Source organism: Akebia trifoliata, chromosome 4 (assembly GCF_017979445.1).
Source record: "Akebia trifoliata isolate Shusen 1 chromosome 4, ASM1797944v1, whole genome shotgun sequence".
Classification (NCBI taxonomy): Eukaryota; Viridiplantae; Streptophyta; class Magnoliopsida; order Ranunculales; family Lardizabalaceae; genus Akebia; species Akebia trifoliata.
In genome coordinates this window covers 19,866,840-19,885,109 of record NC_141378.1, presented here as the reverse complement: position 1 = coordinate 19,885,109, position 18,270 = coordinate 19,866,840, and the positions used below count along the sequence as shown (strand labels likewise).

The 18,270-nt window shown below is 31.6% G+C and overlaps 1 protein-coding gene across 1 annotated transcript; it reads left to right on the top strand.

Moving 5' to 3' along the window:
- The first annotated feature begins 1,869 nt into the window (after nt 1-1,869).
- On the top strand, nt 1,870-9,199 carry LOC147404372 (thioredoxin-like protein AAED1, chloroplastic). Its single transcript, XM_086440305.1, has 8 exons — nt 1,870-2,026; nt 3,847-3,893; nt 4,283-4,397; nt 5,160-5,204; nt 5,289-5,348; nt 5,471-5,566; nt 5,659-5,811; nt 8,895-9,199. The coding sequence occupies exons 1-7, from the start codon at nt 1,919-1,921 to the stop codon at nt 5,776-5,778; spliced, it is 591 nt and encodes a 196-aa protein (XP_086296431.1). The 5' UTR covers nt 1,870-1,918; the 3' UTR covers nt 5,779-5,811; nt 8,895-9,199.
- Nucleotides 9,200-18,270: the final 9,071 nt, after the last annotated feature.

Genomic DNA, 18,270 nt, shown 5'->3' with positions numbered 1-18,270 from the left:
TTATAGAAATGAAACCCTAGGATTTTCTTAAACCCTGTTAGTGATTTTACCCTTATCTAAAGATTTTAGAATGTATCCAGTCAATATCCCGTTCTCATACATTCCTTCTTTTTTTAGATTTTTCCTCATCAAGATTTAACCACTTTGGATCTAGTCCCTGTTTTTCAAGGATTTGGGTTGAGTAAACGACTCGACCATGTGTCCTTGACCCAATATTTTCCTGACCAATCGAGACCTGAACTCATAGTTGGTTTGTAACCGAGCTATTGAACTTACCCTTAGACAAGTTGGTTGGGATCTCTGTGTCTAATTCAAATCCTTATGTGCCACGTGTCACCCCTTGGTACCTAACGAGAAATATCCTCCACAGCCACCATGAAAGCTTTTGAACACATATAAGAAGTCTTGAGCCTTGTAAGTTTTCAAAGATTCGATTGATGAGGTTACTTGAAAAAACCTCCACCTGGATTCCTTCAACTTGTAGAGAGGGTTTTGTTTTTCGAAAAATAGGGTTTGTTTTTAAACTATGCTGACATGGATTAGTATCTACGTGTCTGCCAGGCCCAAGTAGACATTCTCATCAGATGAGAACGTGCGTTCCACATAAATTGAGTTTTTGAGTTTCGATGTCAAGTTGAGTTACAAAATCAACACTCATCTAAAATATAGAGTGGAGCCATTAAATTATGGAAAATACTGGAGTGACTTTAAAATTCTCACCGTTTCACTCTTTGCTGACGTGGATGTGAGGAGCACTTCTAGTTCTATGTGCACCTTCACATTAGCAGTGTAAAAAAAAAGTAATTTTTAAAGTTACTCGAGCCTAGCACTACTCTTAAATAATACGGCTGACGTGGCTGGCATGACATTGCACATAAGAGTTGTGTGGAGTCTTCTCATCAAACTCGGTTCCAAACAATGGAATTGCAATTAACTCTTAACTAATGGCTTTAAGATGCATTAAATACAGGTTGAAAATAAGCATTTGAGGATATTTTTGATAGAAAATTTTTATTCTTTGGGCATTGTGGGTAACAAATTTTTTTTAGAGGTTTATTTAATGCACGTTAATGTGTGCACTTGGGACACATACTTTAACTAATTAAATTTTGGAAAGAGTCATGCTACACTGACTTTGTTTGACACTGTGCTGATGTGGCAGTAACAGGGAATTATTGATTTTTTTCTCAAGATAGCGGGAAAAAAAATATATGGCAATCTGTGCGCATTGTCTAATCATCGCAGTGTTGAGCGTAGTGTCCTCTAAGTCAATTCAGTAATTTTCTTTTGAAAAATGTTGAAGTGACTGAGAATTCACTGAACTTCACACTGTGCTAATGTTGATGTGTGTACGGAATCATAGATGCAGACATTTTTTTATTGAGATACAAGTGAAGAGCATCTATGCACACCTCCATGTTAACAGTCTCAAACATAGTGAATTTCGCAGTCAGTCAACATGACTCTTAAACTTTGGAAAGTACAACTGGACAAAACCAATAGACCAAAATTCTTAAGATTAACTCCCCAACAAAACAAGTAGTTAGATTGTTGTACTCAGTTTAATGTTCTTTTCTACAAAATGCTGAAGTAACATTGAAATTGACATCGTTTAACACATTGTCGATGTGGATGTGTATAGAACCATAGATGGTTTTCATTATGATACAAGTGAGAAGCATCTATGGTCCTGCACACACCAATGTGCGAAACAATGTCAATTTCAATGTCATTCCAGAACCATTCATGAATTAATGATAAGGTTAGTTGCAAGTACTTATCACTGTAGTTGACATACCGCTGGAGAAATGATTACAGCCATCCACTTGTACCCAATCATTAATTATGCATGAATGGATTCTATGTATACATATATAAATTAATTGAAGTATTGGGAGACTGACCACATCACTAAAAGATGGATTCAATATTTGGTTTGAGCGTTAACGAGACTCTTGGAGATGTTTGCATTTTCAAGGCATCTGGTGAATCCGTCATGTTTAAGGATCTCTGGGATCAAGAAGAGGTTAGATTTTTCTTTTCTATTTTATTTATTTGTTTCGTATTTGTTTTTATCTAATTTATGACTAAATTTGGGAATTTTAGGACTTCTGTTTCATTCTTCAAGATAAATTCTAGTTGAAGTCATCTTTGCTAATCGATTTTTGATCTTGTTGTGGTGTAGAAACCGTAAACAATTGGGAAAATTTCTGTTTTTTTTTTTTTTTTTTGGGTTTAAGTTAAAATTTTCATTTGAAAGGAGAGAAAACGAAAAAATGAAGAAGAAACACACATGGAGAACAAGGATACCTACAGAAATAAAGCCACGTAATGGAGTGAGTGAGGGGACTTACCTATCGACTCTCATCAAGTAAGATCAAATCCCACTTAAAACCATAATCCTCAATGAAAATTCCCTTGACTTTCGAAGTAACTTGGACGACAGGAAGAGATTAGCCTTAAACTGCTAATATGATATCTTGCAGACTCTCTTCATATCCTAAAAGGGTTTGATACCAACATAAATGGAGTGAGGGAGGGGACTTACCTATTAACTCTCCTCAATTAAATATCAAATCCCACTTAAAATCATAATCCTAAGAAAATTACCTTTAATTCCCGATGTAACTTGGTACACGAGAAGCGATTAGACTCGATCACTGACATAATATCTTGCAGAATCTCCTCATATTCTTAAAAAGTTTTTTACTTTTATTTTTATATAATTTGTATTTTTATTGTTCTCTTTGCAAATACTTCAACATAATACAAAAGAAGCATCCCTCCGCAGAATGTTGTGTATAGAACCTACAGAATAGCACAACCAACTACCAAATGATGAATGGAGGAATCCAACAAATATTGAAAAGAGAGGAAAAAAAAATGGAGTTGAAAAAATATATTTAATCTAAATTTTTGGGGTTTCATTGATTTTTCTATGGAAAAATTTCTTTCTTTCTATTTAGAAATGTTAACCCTGTCCTCTTTCTATGGTTGGGATCGAGTGCTTAAACATTTTAGGGTATGTTTGATAACACTTTGGAAGTCTGAAGTCTGGTTTCTAAAATTTGAAATCTTATTCTGAAAATTTTGTTTGTTTATAATTTTTAAAAGCTTCTGATTGCAAATAGAATTTTAAAACATAATCGTCATTTCAACAATATTACCCTTTGGTAATTCTAATAAATTGTTAACCGGAAAACATAACATGTTATACATAATGAAACCATCCACACTTAATTTCAATTTTTAATAAATCAAACACCCCAAAAGTATTGTTTTTAATTAGAACTCATATTTGAAAAATTATATTCCAACAAGGTAATACTCAAACAATAAACAATCATTTATTTTCTAGTCGAAAAATATAAGGTTTTAGGGTTAGTATAAAAATATAGGATTTTCAAATACGAAACGAGAGAAAGGGGAGAAACCTTGACAATACAGTTGTAAAGGAAAGAGAGGTAGAAAAGTTAAAAATAAGGGTTTTAAGATTTATATAAAGAAAAGATAAATAATAGAAATTAGGGTTTTGAGGAGAGTATTTTAAGAATATAAAAAAAAATAGATTTGAGAAGTTTCATCCAGCATCCCTTCATCACTGGTTCAAAACTTTTGAATTTTGATTCTTAAGTTTGAAATCTCAACCAAAACAAACAGAAATAAAACTTCTAAAGTTTGAATTTTAAAGGTGGAATCCATTCAGACTTCAGAAGCGTTACTAAATACACACTTACACTTTTTTGTTGTACAGATATACTAGATTTAGTAATTCCTTTTTTAATGTTTATATTTCTATTACCACATCTGCCCTCAATGGTAGAAGCCATTTTTTCTCTTTCTCAGGGAATGGCCGTGGTTGCACTTTTGAGGCATTTTGGATGTCCTTTATGGTAAGCTTATAGTTATAGAGTTACATTTTTCTTCTCGTTTAACACTAAATTCATAGTGACATACTACCTCATACACTTACCCCCAAGAGCCCTATTTAAAAGAAAAACGAAAAAGGAAGGGTGGGGGTAATGGTGGGTGATCGAAAATACAAAAAAACTATCAAACATTGATAGCTTGCAATCAAGTGCAAAGCAAAAGCAATTCAAAGTGGAATTGAAATTGGAGACTTCCCCTCACTACGTCCACTTAAAAGACAAAAAGAGGATTTTTACAAGTGCCAGTTCTCTTCTTAATTCATGTTGTGTTAGCTTACATTTTTTGTTGTTAACTCTTATTTCTCAATGTTAGCTTATGCTCCTGATTTTCCTTTTATTTGAAACTTCTGAAGCTGGGAACTTGCTTCAGCACTCAAAGACATAAAACCAAGGCTTGATTCACATGGTGTGAAACTAATTGCAGTTGGTGTTGGCACGCCTAACAAAGCTCGTATTCTTGCTGAGCAGGTACTCTTCCTATCTATTAATTGCATGGTGATTATGTTTCCTTGGCACCTGTTTCCTCAAATGAGGTTTAAGTTATTCAAGAGAGACTTCGTCTTAGTATAGCTATTCTTAAATTTGCTTATCCTCTTTGATTTGTAGAATGATATAATTATCTTAGTAGACTTTTACTATCTTCTAATGAACTCTTGGACTAAATAGCCAGGTGTATGCATAGAAACATAAAATTATACAATTAGGAGACATCCCAATAAGTATTAGGCATATATTATTGAAGCTTATGGTTTTATATTTCTTTATTGATGTTTTCTATGGAAGTGCATGTCATAATTATTTTTATTAGAAATGATGGGTCATGCTTAAAAAGAAAGTTGATCCATGCATGTTGAACACATGCTCATGAATCTGGGCAACAAAACACAAGTTGCAATCTACTTCATATCTCACATTTGACCTGAATATGTTCTGGTTGTTGCACGTGCGGTGGTGTTCAAGTATAATCCAAGATGAATTCAGTAGTGGTGTTATAGGGTTTTGCTATAGACCCTGATCAAATTAGTTGGGTTTGGATCCATTCATTTGAACTCAATTAGTGGTCAGTTCGGGTCTCGACATAATGGTACTTGAGCGCTCCCTAATATTGTATGCACTTACATCCTCTACAGACAATGTTTCTCTCCATAAGAGTAGACTGTATAAGACCCCCAAAAGATAAATCATGTTTTGTTAACTTGAGCTAATTATTCTCTGATGTTTTCGGGACAGCTACCATTTCCATTGGATTGCCTTTTTGCTGATCCTGACCGCAAGGTGACAGTGTTCAAAATTGTTCAATTAGGTTAATTCTTCGACAGACAATAACGTGATCTTATGAAACCAATTTTCCTTTTTCAGGCGTATGATACTTTGGGCTTATATTATGGTTTTGGCCGCACATTCTTCAACCCAGCCAGCGTAAATATATATATTTTTTCATATATTTCAAGGATGGAATTATTATTTATAGATCCAAATTCAGCCCTATAGTGTGTAAGATGATATTCACATTTCAGTGGTTATTAATTGCAATGTGACAGGCTAAGCTGTTTTCAAGATTTGGGGCTCTGCAGAAAGCTGTGAAGAACTATACCATTAAAGCTACCCCAGATGATAGGAGTAGTATCTTGCAACAGGTCTGCTTTTCTCTCCTCAACACTTGATAGCTTTTCTTATTTGTTTATAGTCCTCACATTTTATATATATACTTCAATTTTATTCATGGCAGGGAGGGATGTTCGTATTCAAAGGGAAGCAGTTGTTGTATGCAAGGAAAGATGAAGCGACAGGCGATCATGCCCCTCTGGATGAAATCATTGACATATGTTGTACAGCTTCAGTTTCTTGAAGCCTAATTGATATCTTCAGATGTCTGTGTCAGGTACATGATCTCTTGGTACCTGATCTCTTGGTACCTGATTCTGTTTGTAACTCCTTGCCCTTACACATTAAATGTTATTATTAAGATGGTGTCGATTTGCAACCTAGGTTTACCAAATGATTGAAAGAAACCTTCTTGACACTTTACAATTAAGTCGCGAGTCATTTGAGCCAACATTTATATAGCTTCCAACAAGCAGTTGAATTTTATTTATTTATTATTATTATTTTATTTTTTTTGTGATTTGTAGATAACAAACAATGTCATAATAGTAGTTGTAGGAATGAATTTATTGGTTATATGATATAATCATGCTACGTTGATTCACTAGTTTCATCGAAGGATGTATTACTTTAATTTTTTCAAGCTTTCATAAATGTAGTTATTACTAATGGGGGATTTTTTGGACATCACACTCCTCAAGATCTGCACTATAATTAATGTGACTCTCCAGTCTTCTTCTTCGATGATCCTCTGAATTTCAAGTTGTCTTTTTTGGTGAACCTTCCTTTTCTAGATCATCTTCTTCATTCACCTTAACCTGAAAATACACTGGCATGGTGCCAGCCAAGGAATCTTTGATGATTAATTTAGTTGTAACACCATGAAATTTATTATATATATCGAGAAATTAAGTCATCTACATTGACTTATTTTTCTATTAAGAAAAAAATAATAAATAATATCATGATATTATCTATCTAAAATAATAATTTATAGAAGGAGAATTTGCTAAATGAAACGTATAATTCGAAAAATTTTATCATGATTATGATCGAAGAATTAGAACATTTAGTCAAAGTAGATAAAACTCAAAATTTTACAAGAAATTCTTTTGGTCAAACAGACGTTACCGTTTAATTAAAAAGTATCGAAAAACATAGTTTAGACTATCACCATGTTTAAATCTGAGTTTAATATGACTAATTATGAAAATATTAATTTTATCAAGAAAACTTAGGGCGTAAGGGGTATTTTGGTTAATAAAGAAAAATCAGTGAAGAATTTCAAAAATCCGAGATACACAGTTCAAATTGATCTAAAGTAACGGTCACAACAAAAAAATGAAAAATATATGAAAATAATAATAAAGAAGAATATATGTAATTATTTTTATATTATTAAAATAAATTATTTTTATAAAATTAGATTTAATTATAATTATTTATATAAGAAAAATAAATTTAAAATTATTGAAGTAATAAAGGAATAAGGTATAATTAATATAAATATAAATATTATTATATTATATAATATTATAATATATTATAAGTTGATGCGTTAACATATTAGACAAATAATTGTATTACTTTTTATATATTATAATATAATATATTATAATTTATTATTATATTATAGTATAATTTAATATAATATAATATTACATTATAACATAAATTTATTGTCATTGATATAGCGAGAGACAAATAAAAACATATGTAAAAACATAAACGAGTGGGTTTTATAGTAGGGTTCAGGTACGTCACCTTCAATTGAGATTTAAACGCATTTAGGATGTAAATTAAAAACCGACACTAAAGAATGAAATATCCACGACTTCGAAATCTACTTAGTCATATGAGTATTTGGTCAAATTGTTTAGGAAATTAGTTAGAAAAATCATTTTAATGTCATAGGGATGCAAAAAATCCAGTTGCGAATGTAGGAAACTTATAATTTCATATTTGCAGTATAATTTTTAATTAAATCTATTTTATTTCAATTTTGATAGTTAATTTCAAATTTATTATGATTTAAATTCAAAATGTATACATTAAATTGTAGAATAATTCATTTTATATCTTTTCTCTAATATTTTAATATCGCGAAATAAAAAATAAATGAATTTGGGTGAGTGTAACCAAAAAATCAATTTGTTTAACAGATTGATTTCATAATAATCTTTGTAAAATTTTCATTTTAAAAATTGTTAAAACCCCTAATTTTGAAAATGTATTTTCATTGGATGATTATCTATAAATAAAAAAACATATATGAAATGTTTAAGTTTAAAGTTAAAATCGAGAATGAAAGTCTTGATTGTTTATAATTAAGAATATGATTCTCGACTGATTGGAATCGAGAATGGGATTCTCTGCTGTATATGCTTGTATTAAAAAAATTTCAAATTTAAAGTCCTTTTGAGCACTATGTAATAGAGCATTGGATGCAATTAAGACGGTGTACTTACATGCTTATTACTATGTGGTTTACTACTATATGATTTACTGCTTTTGATATATTATTACATGTTTATAATTCTAAAATACCTGAGAATATCATCACACTTGAAAATTTATTTTAATTTATTTTAAATGAATTTTAAAAAATATAATTATTATTTTTATTATCCATTAAATGAGTAATGAATACTCATAAGATTAATTCCTAGATCTTTTTGAAAACAACCAATTAATTTAAAATAATTGGTGTTTGATAATCTCTTCAATAATATGGATATTACTTGAGAATATCTTTTTACCTACTATTCGAAAAATTCTTAATCTTATCTTTATTGAAAAATAATAAATTGTACTATAAAAATGATTTGTAGATAACTAAATTAATTGAGGACACATACATATCATAGAGATGCGATGAAGCTGGTTTGTCAAATGATCATTTACAATCTATAGTAGTTAAACGATTGATCCCCGTTAGGAATCAACGGCCAACTTAAGCTAGAAAATATAGTCAACTAATTATAATAAATTGCCAAACCAACCATAAAATCAAGAATTAACGATGAGTTCCACACTGGTTAAGTACTAAAGTATCGATATATAGATCGACACTTTTGTATCGATTGTGTACTTGGTCATTCTTATCACATATACCATCAGGATTGATATTCTTATGACATGTTTATGTTTTTTTTATATTGTGAGATGGAGATATTTTGTACCGTTTTATTAGAGATTAACATATTTCGAATGTTATTCATTTTGTTTATATATTTAAAAACTTCATTATTTATAATATATTAACTTGTTTTTCCATACATATTATGACTATTAATTTGAAATGTGAGTTTACTATTAAGTAACTTATCTATTACTCATCCTACCAATAAAACATTACAGATATCCCAACTACCAAGATACCTATTTCTGATGAAGAACATTATATATATGGATTGCAAGATCAGGATGATGAACATTATTTCTATTATATGTGAGTTGAGATTTGAGTTTAGTGGAATTATTTTGTGTAGTTTTGGATTTTCTTGTATATATTAGTATCATGTGTATTGTGTATTCTTGTATGTATATGTCTAGAGATGACAGTTAATGTTTATAACGTGGACAAATGTTAATCAATATAAGATGTGTAGTTAATCTATGTACACATTGGGGTCATAATTATAATATGTTTTTTAAGTGATGTATATCCGTTATAATATGGTGGTTGGAATGCAGTGGATATATAGATTTTGATTATATAAATATATTTCTACAGGTGAAAATTTTTTATAAGTCCAATTTTTAGAGGAAAATTTGTTGAAATTATTTGAAAGAAATCCATATCGTATTTAAACTTTGAAGATCTTCTTTTGAATTTTTTTTTTTTTGCTCCACCCTCAAGATTTGAGAAAATTGAAATCCTAAAACGGGGGCATGACAACGTGGTATCAGAGAATAGCATTAGATCCATATAAGATATCTACTAAAAGTAAAATATTTAATTTATCCTTTCATGTTATACAAGACACTATGAAGGGTAGTAGGAGTTAAGATATAGGCCAATTATCAGGCAAGGGCTCTGATAACAGTTTGGATATAGTACTAGAGGCAATAACAATCTTTGACTGAAAGCCAAACAAAGTTGAGAGTGGAAATAACAGAAATTTGAGAAAAACAAAATTATCCACATGTTTCAGAGGCAACCCCTCCACCCATTCCACCTGCTCAAGGACATATGCCTCATATGTACCAATACTAACAGTCCCAAATGGCAGAAACATTTGGAGCACTTGTACTTTAGGCATATATACAACCAGGTGTGCTATTGCAGAACTACAATAGGCTACATCCACCTGTATTCAAAGGATCAGTTGATCTAATTGAAGCGGAAAAATAGCTATTGAAAACAGAAGAATTACTTATAGCTATGCAATGTTCTGATGAGCAAAGGGTTATATTAACATCCTTCAAGCTCGAAGGAGATGCAAGTCAATGGTGGAGAACTATTTGCCATGTTAAAGGGGGAAATGTTATTAGTTGGATAAAATTTCAAGAAATGTTTCTTGAACAATATGTACCTCAGAGTGCCAAGGAATTGAAACACTAGGAATTCATAAGTCTATTTCAAGGAAATTCTTCGACGGGAGAATATGAGGCAAAGTTTACAAGGTTATCTCGTTATGCCCAAGAAGCAGTTGCCACAGAAATACTAAAAGCTAAAAAGTTTCTGACAGGATTAAAGCCATTTTTAAGAAGTAGGATGGTAAGATTTCAGCTCATGACGTATCGGGATACAATGGATAGGGCACAACAAATCAAGAAATAAGAAAATGATATACAAGTTATCATGGGTCAGGGAATAGAATAATGAATCAACCATTCCAAAATACAACAAAAAGACCAATGTTGAGTAGGCCTACAGAGTAAGGTTAGTATATATATGGGTTACAGGCCACAAAGTTAACAGGTATGGAAGCCAATTGTACCTCAACAACTTTAGAAGCCAATTGCATCATAATATAGACAGGCAATAACAATGTCAGCTCCAATACCCATAGCCAGGCGACAGGGACAGATGATTAAGCCTAGCCAGCAAGTACAGCTGCAACAGCAAGGGCAAATAATTTGTTTTGGTTGTGGGATAATTGGGCACATGAAGAAAAATTGCCCGTTTCAAATACAAACACCACAAGGAGGTAGTTCTTCAAGCTCACAGAGACCGTAGGGAGCATTCTACATTATGTCTCAAGAAGACATATATGCTTCAGATGAGGTGTTAGAAGGTAATATGATTCTCTCTAATGTACAAGTACATGTTTTAATTGATACAGGTTCTATGAGTTCATTCATTGCTACTAAATTAGCAATTATGTTAGAACTAGAAGTATCGTGCACGGGTCATACCTTAAAATTGTCTACACCGTTGGGAGACAAAGAAATTCCTAAGTCGATATGTAAAGAATGTGGTATACGTGTTGGTGATAACGAACTAAAAGTCAACTTAGTCATCTTAGAAATCACAAACTTTGATCTAATCTTAGGAATGGATTAGTTAGTTGAGAATCATGCACATGTTGATTGTTTTGCTAGGATGGTGATTTTTCAAATCCTAGGGAGACCAATATTTAAATTTATTAGTTTCAAGAATCATATGAAACAACTCTTGAAGAAATGTGACTTGTATAATATTAGTCAGTTGAGAAAATATTCTTGTGGTTAAGGATTTTCCAAATGAGTTGCCAGGATTACCTCCGAAATGAGAGATCAATTCTCGATTGACCTACTACCAGGTACAACTTCGATATCAATTACCCCGTATGGCTCTGACAGAGACTAGAGAACTGAAGTCTCAAATTGATAAGCTGACCCATTTGGGATTAAAAAGACCGAGTTTCTCACCTTGGGGAGTTCCAGTCTTATTCGTTAAGAAGAAAGATGGTTCATTTCGATTGTGTATTGATCATTGAAAATTGAACAAGGTAACGATCAAGAATAAATTTCCCCTTCCTCGAATAGAATAAAAAGGTTTTTCACTCTTTCATAGATTTTGATAGATATACTAAGGGTATATTTGATTGCACATGGAAAATAGGGTGAAAAATCAATTTCCATGGAAAATGACATTTTTCAAGTGTTTGATTGCAAATGGAAATGGAAATTCATTTTCCACCCCATTCAAAAAGTCTACTAAATCATGGATTTCACTTTCCCACCCATATGGGTGGGAAAATGAAATCCACCCATATTTTCCATCCTCAATTCTTTCCTACCACCACCACCACCACCATTACACTAACCTCGTCGTCGTCGTCATCACCGTCGTCGTCGGTTCCGTCTCCAACCACCTTCTCTCTCTCTCTTTTTCTTTTTCTTCTTCTCCTTCTTCTCCATCCCTCACCTCTTCCGCCACCACCACCACTACGTTCTCCCCCCATTTTCCTCACTTACCTCTGTCACCGCCGCCACCGTCGTCTTTTTCGCCACCGTCACCACATCCTCCCCCTTCCCTCTTCCTCATCATCTTCTTCTTCCTCTCCCCCTCCTCTTATCTTCTTCCTCCTTCTCCTCTTCTTTTTTTTTCTCATATTTTTCCATGATTTTATCCAAGTGAAATCAAAAATGGAATTTGATTTTCCAACCCTACCTATTTTCCACAACTAATTTTCCATGGATTTCAAATTCCATGGAAAGTGACTTTCCATGCAATCTAACATACCCTAAGTGTTGGTAAATTGGGCGTCCATGTGGGCTCAATCTAAATATCACACATCTAATAGGATTCCTTCTTTAGGGAGTTAAGAGTCCTAGAGGACCTAAGAGTCATTGTTGCACTAGAAGTTTGCAACAAATAAAACAACCCACGTCTATAAAAAGGCCTGGACACTCATACGTGCATAAGAAAAATCTCTCCAACTCTTTTTGTTTTTTTCTTCTCTAAGTTTTGCAAGAATCTTTGGGTTTCTATCAAGGATCCTAGGGTGTAAGGTATGGGACGTTCATGATTTCTCTACTAGTATCAACGTCAACAATTATTTGGACTCTGATCTCTGGCGACCAGTAAACATGACACGATTTCATATTGGATTTCCGCTGCATATAACAAGTAGGCTCCTAAAACTCTAACGCTCAGGAATTTTGGATATTTTTGTAGAGGATGATTGTAAGATTGGTTTTTTACTCTTCTGACCTAGGTTATGTCTATGTGTGAGAGTAAAACTTTAGTTTCTATTTACAAATTCTTTCCTAAAATTTAGAAATTCTCTCCAAACATGACGGTTTCAATTTCATTCTAGACTCTTTATTTTTAAAGTTATAAAATTTTAAATAACATAAATAATATTTATTTTTAATTGATGGATAATAAAACATAAAAAGTATTTATAATAAAAGAGTCGCGATCCAAAATGATATCCCATTCCTATAGAAACATATGGTGTCTACCAAGCAAGTTTTGGTTGGATCTAAACCACATAGGGTTGTGTGCACAACTTGTTTAGTAGCCCAATGTGTTTTAAACACCAACTAAAACTTTCCACTTAGACATCGTTCTAGGTCTCGATTCATAGTAAAATTATACACAATTCATATTTTTTTTATTATCAGTAAGCGGGGATTATAGAGGGCCTTGCCCTTATATTAATAAAATCGGGGGATTACAACCAATGGAATTCAGAAATTACATCTTTGTCTAAAATAACTTTAAAATCAAGAGGAATAGTATGATAATCTTCTAAAATTATCACCCCATTCGAACCCAAAGCATTATTCGCCAAAAAATCAGCCGCTTGATTTGCTTCTCGCCACGCAAATTCTACTCTTGAATTAAGAAAGTTCTTCCTTACCTCATCAACATTTCTGACCAACGTTAGGTGCCTCCAATCAAACCTCTATTTCCTTTTTAATGCAGCTAGTTGCATATTGAGAATGGAAACCTCTCTAGTTTGCATAATTCAGTCCTAGAATAGCCTCCAATTCAATTGTTGCAATGTCACTTTGCGAAGGTACTCCCATACATGCAAAAAAGGAATCTGCTATTCGAATGTCTTGCAATGAACTCAAAGCCTTTCCCATCTGCCGACAAGGAGCCATCAAAATTTATCTTAATGTAAGAGTATTCTAGAGGAACCCAATAGCATAGCTGAATCGGTCTCAATTTCCTTAAACTTATACAGCTCCAATTCTCAAAAACAAGAACAAGATAGATAAGAACTCTCTAACCCGTCAAACACCCCTTGGATCTCCAATTTAATCTGATCTAAAATCTTGATTTGAGATAGCGTTCTTCCTTCATGCATTCTCTTATTTCGTTCCTTCCATATGTGATACCAAATATGTACATTTCACCTGTGACCCGAAACCCAGACTGAACCCATTTGGATTTGGACTGAACCGAACCCACTAAAAAGTTATTTGAGTTCGGTTTTACCTCTAGACCGGACCGAACCCGGTTTCGAGACCATTACTCTAGACTGAACCCGTATAGTTGTCCCAAACCAAACCAGGACCAAAAACTCAAAATTTAAAATTAAAAAAAAAAAAAAAAATTGAATTTTTGGGGTCCCCCCCCCCCCCCCCCCCCAAAAAAAAAAAAAAAAAAAAAAACCATTTTCGTAATTTACTACTCCAAATTCTCTCAATCTCTTTAATTTATTTTCATAATTTTATAATAAATTCTCAAAGGTCTCTATTAAATTGGAATTTATTCTCAATTAATTTGATCATTAAGTGGTTAATATTCTTTTACGTGGCAAGATCAAGATCAAGTCATCATCAAAAGTGATCAAATCATCATCAAGTGTTAATATTCTCTTACGTGGTAAGATCAAAATCAAGTCATCATCAAAATGATCAAATCATCATCAAGTGATCAAGAATTTTTTCTACGAGACAAGATCAATTGATCAAATCGACACGTGGCACGATCAACCAACCAAAATCAAAATTTTCGACATTAGGATGTAGTAGTTCTAGTTTTTTTTTTCTTAATATTATTAATAATAGCTTGTCCTCCCCTTTTTTATTTTTTCTCTACTTCTAAATGAAATCTAATCAACCTCTATTAATTTTAATTTTAGTGTTAATTCTTATATAATGGATCCTCAAAATTTTAATATTGATTTTAATTCATTTACTTACAGGAGGGCTACTAATGAGCCGGAACCCTCTAATCCTAATCCTAATCTCCCAAAAAATTGAAAAGATTTCGATCTGTGGTCGGGTAACAATTTACATTAGCTTATTCTAGTATATATACTATAATGAGTACAATGAATAAACACATAAAAACTATGTATTCAAGAATATAACAATCCGATATTATTTAAAATATATTTAGTTGATCAACCACCGACGAAATAAGCACATAGTCATATGATGCCGAAAGAGCACGACAGAAAATTGTTAAATTTTATATTATGGAAGAAATGTCATTTCTAGTAATTAAAAAAATACATTATAAAGAATTTATTCAAAAAACGTATTTTCCTAATTTTAAAAGTATTTCTATAAATCATTAGAAAGAGATGTAATGAAAATATTTAAAAATTAAAAATTTATTACAAAATGCACCTAAGCAAAATGTGTTTAACTTTTGGATTATGGACTTCAATTTAAGGTATACTATGAATGTGTGTTATGACACATTTTATAGATAAAAATTTGAAATTTACATCAAAGAATTATATATTTTTCTTTATTAAATGCAAAACATATCGATTTAATAATTTCTTCAGTTTTGCAAAATGTTTTATTAGATTATGAAATTAGTAATAAAATATTTACAATTACATTAGATAATGTTAGTAGTAATAATAGTGTTGTAACTTACCTTAAATATGTTTTATTTAACGAATCAATTTTAAAAGAATTATTACATGTTCGTTGTGTGGCATATATTTTAAATTTAATAGTATAAGATGGTATTTAATATATAAATAATATTTTTTGAAATATTAAAGAAATTATTAGTACTATAAGAGTATCACATATTAAACAAAAATGATTTGATGAATATTTTGTATTATTTGGCTTACCACCTACTAAATTATTATTAGACATGCCACATCCATGAAATTTCACTGTCACATGTTACAACACACAGTTCATTATAAAATTTAATAAAAAAAAGTTTTAGCAGAGACACGTAGTGAAACACAATTAGAAGAAAGTGATTGGGATAATATATCTAATATTTGTGATTATTTTCAAAGTTTTGCCGAAATTTAAAAAAAAAATATTGGAAAAAAAAATATGTTACATCCATTGAATTTTGTTTACAATTAGCTCAAATTAAAGAACTTTTACATTTGAATTTGAATAATAATAATGTTATACAAATGAATTACAAATTTAAATATTGAAAAATGATTCCAGTAACTTAGCATTTTTTTTTTTTCAATTATGGATCCTAGATTTAAAATTAAGGTTTTAGAACTTATTTTTATTTAATTAGCGATCTTGATGTTGAATTTGAAATGCACAAAAATTACAATTAAATTTTTTTAACATTTATGAAATTAAATACAATTTAAATAATAATACTACTACTATGTCTCAAAATGTAGCATTATAATCTTCTGGTTCGAAAATTACTTTTATTAGCCTTTTATCAAGAGCACATGTAACTTATAACAATAACAATTCAACATCCGAATTACAACGTTATTTAGATTCTGATCTCACAAAAATTAGGGATGAAAGTCATTATAATATTTTGAAATTGTGGAAAAGTTATAATATGCAATATCGTGTGTTATCTATAATGACACGTGATCTACTAATGATTATTGTGTCTATTATGATTTCAGAACTAGTATTTAGTACAAATGGAAGGATTCTATCTTAATATAGAAAGTGTTTAGTTCCGGATACATTAGAAACTTTAATTTGTTTGAAGAATTGATGGTTAGGTGAAAGAGAAAAATAATAAGAAAAGTACGATTAGAACAATCATTAGAGAAAATTGCAAATTTTATTTTATTTTTCATTATTTATTGGGGTTGAATTGTACATATCATAGATAGAATGAATGGGTGATCTAATTAGAATGTATTCAAACTATTGTAATACTGTGCCTTCCTATTTTTGTAATTGTAAGTAGTTTAATTTTTGCAATTTATTTTTATACTCAATATAATTTATAATTTCACCAATAAAAGAGTTATAGTTCATTTTTTATTTATTTATTTTGAGATATATGTACAAGTATAAGTTATATAGTTATTTATAAGTAATATAATTTATATAATTACAAAAATAAAGTATATATATATATATATATGGGTCGGGTTCCGTATACCCCTATTACGACTCACATTGCGACACATCGTTTTGTCTTATATGGGTAAAAATGGTTGCAATGGGCTGATTTTTTGTGAGGATGATCTCTATGGTGAGGAGATCATCTTTGTCAAAAATCAGCTCATTATGAAACTTCTAGCCCCATGTTTATAAGTTGAAAAATTTTAGACCGTCCAATTTTTGTAAATCAATTTTGATGGGGTTAGAAGTTTTGGAATTGGATGATTTTTTGCAAAGATGATCCCCTCATCACAGAGATCATCTTCACAAAAAATCAGTCCATTCCTAACATTTTTGCCCATATAAGACAAACGGTGTGTCGCAATATGAGTCGTAATAACGCCATCCTATATATATATATAGGATGGGTCCTGTTCCCCACCCTAAGCTTTACCCTACACTTTAACAAACGTGTTTTGTCCTACATGGGTTAGAAGTTTTGGAACGGGATGATCTCTATGGTAAGGAGATCATCCTCACCAAAAATCAGCTCATTCCAAAACTTCTAACCCCATCAAAAATAGTTTACAAAAAATGGACGGTCCACGATTTTTCAACTTTTAAACATGGGACTAAAAATTTTGGAATGGGCTGATTTTTGGTGAGGATGATCTTCTAATCATAGAGATCATCCTCACCAAAAATCAGTCCATTCCAAAACTTCTAACCCATGTAGGACAAAACACGGTTGTTAAAGTGTAGGGTAAACCTTAGGGTGTTGAACATTTCCCATATATATATATATATATAGGGTCCTGATCAACACCCTACGCTTTACCCTACACTTTAACCTATGTGTTTTGTCTTACATGGGTTAGTAGTTTTAGAATAGGCTGATTTTTGGTGAGGATGATCTCTATGGCAAGGAGATCATCCTCATCAAAAATCAGCCCATTTCAAAACTTCTAACCACATCAAAAATGATTTACAAAAAATGGACGGTCCACGATTTTTCAACTTCTAAACATGGGGCTAGAAATTTTGGAATGAGCTGATTTTTGGTGAGGAAGATATTATAACAGTAGAGATCATCCTCACAAAAAATTAACCCATTCCAAAACTTCTAACCCATGTAGGACAAAACTGTTGGGCAATTGTTGGGTAAATGGTAAGGTGTTGAACATTTCCCATATATATATATATGGGAAATGTTCGGCACCAAACATTTTGCAAACATTTTGCCCAACCATTTTTGTCCTACATGGGTTAGAAGTTTTGGATTTGGCTGATTTTTTGTGAGGATGATCTCTACGGTGAGGAGATCATCATCACCAAAAATCAGCCCTTTTTCCAAAACTTCTAATCCCATAAAAAATGGTTTACAAAAAATGGACGGTCCACGATTTTTCAACTTGTAAACAGGGGCTAGAAGTTTTGGAATGGGCTGATTTTTGGTAAGAATGATCTCCTCACCAAAATCAACCCATTCCAAAACTTCTAACCCATGTAGGACAAAAATGGTTGGGCAAAATGTTTA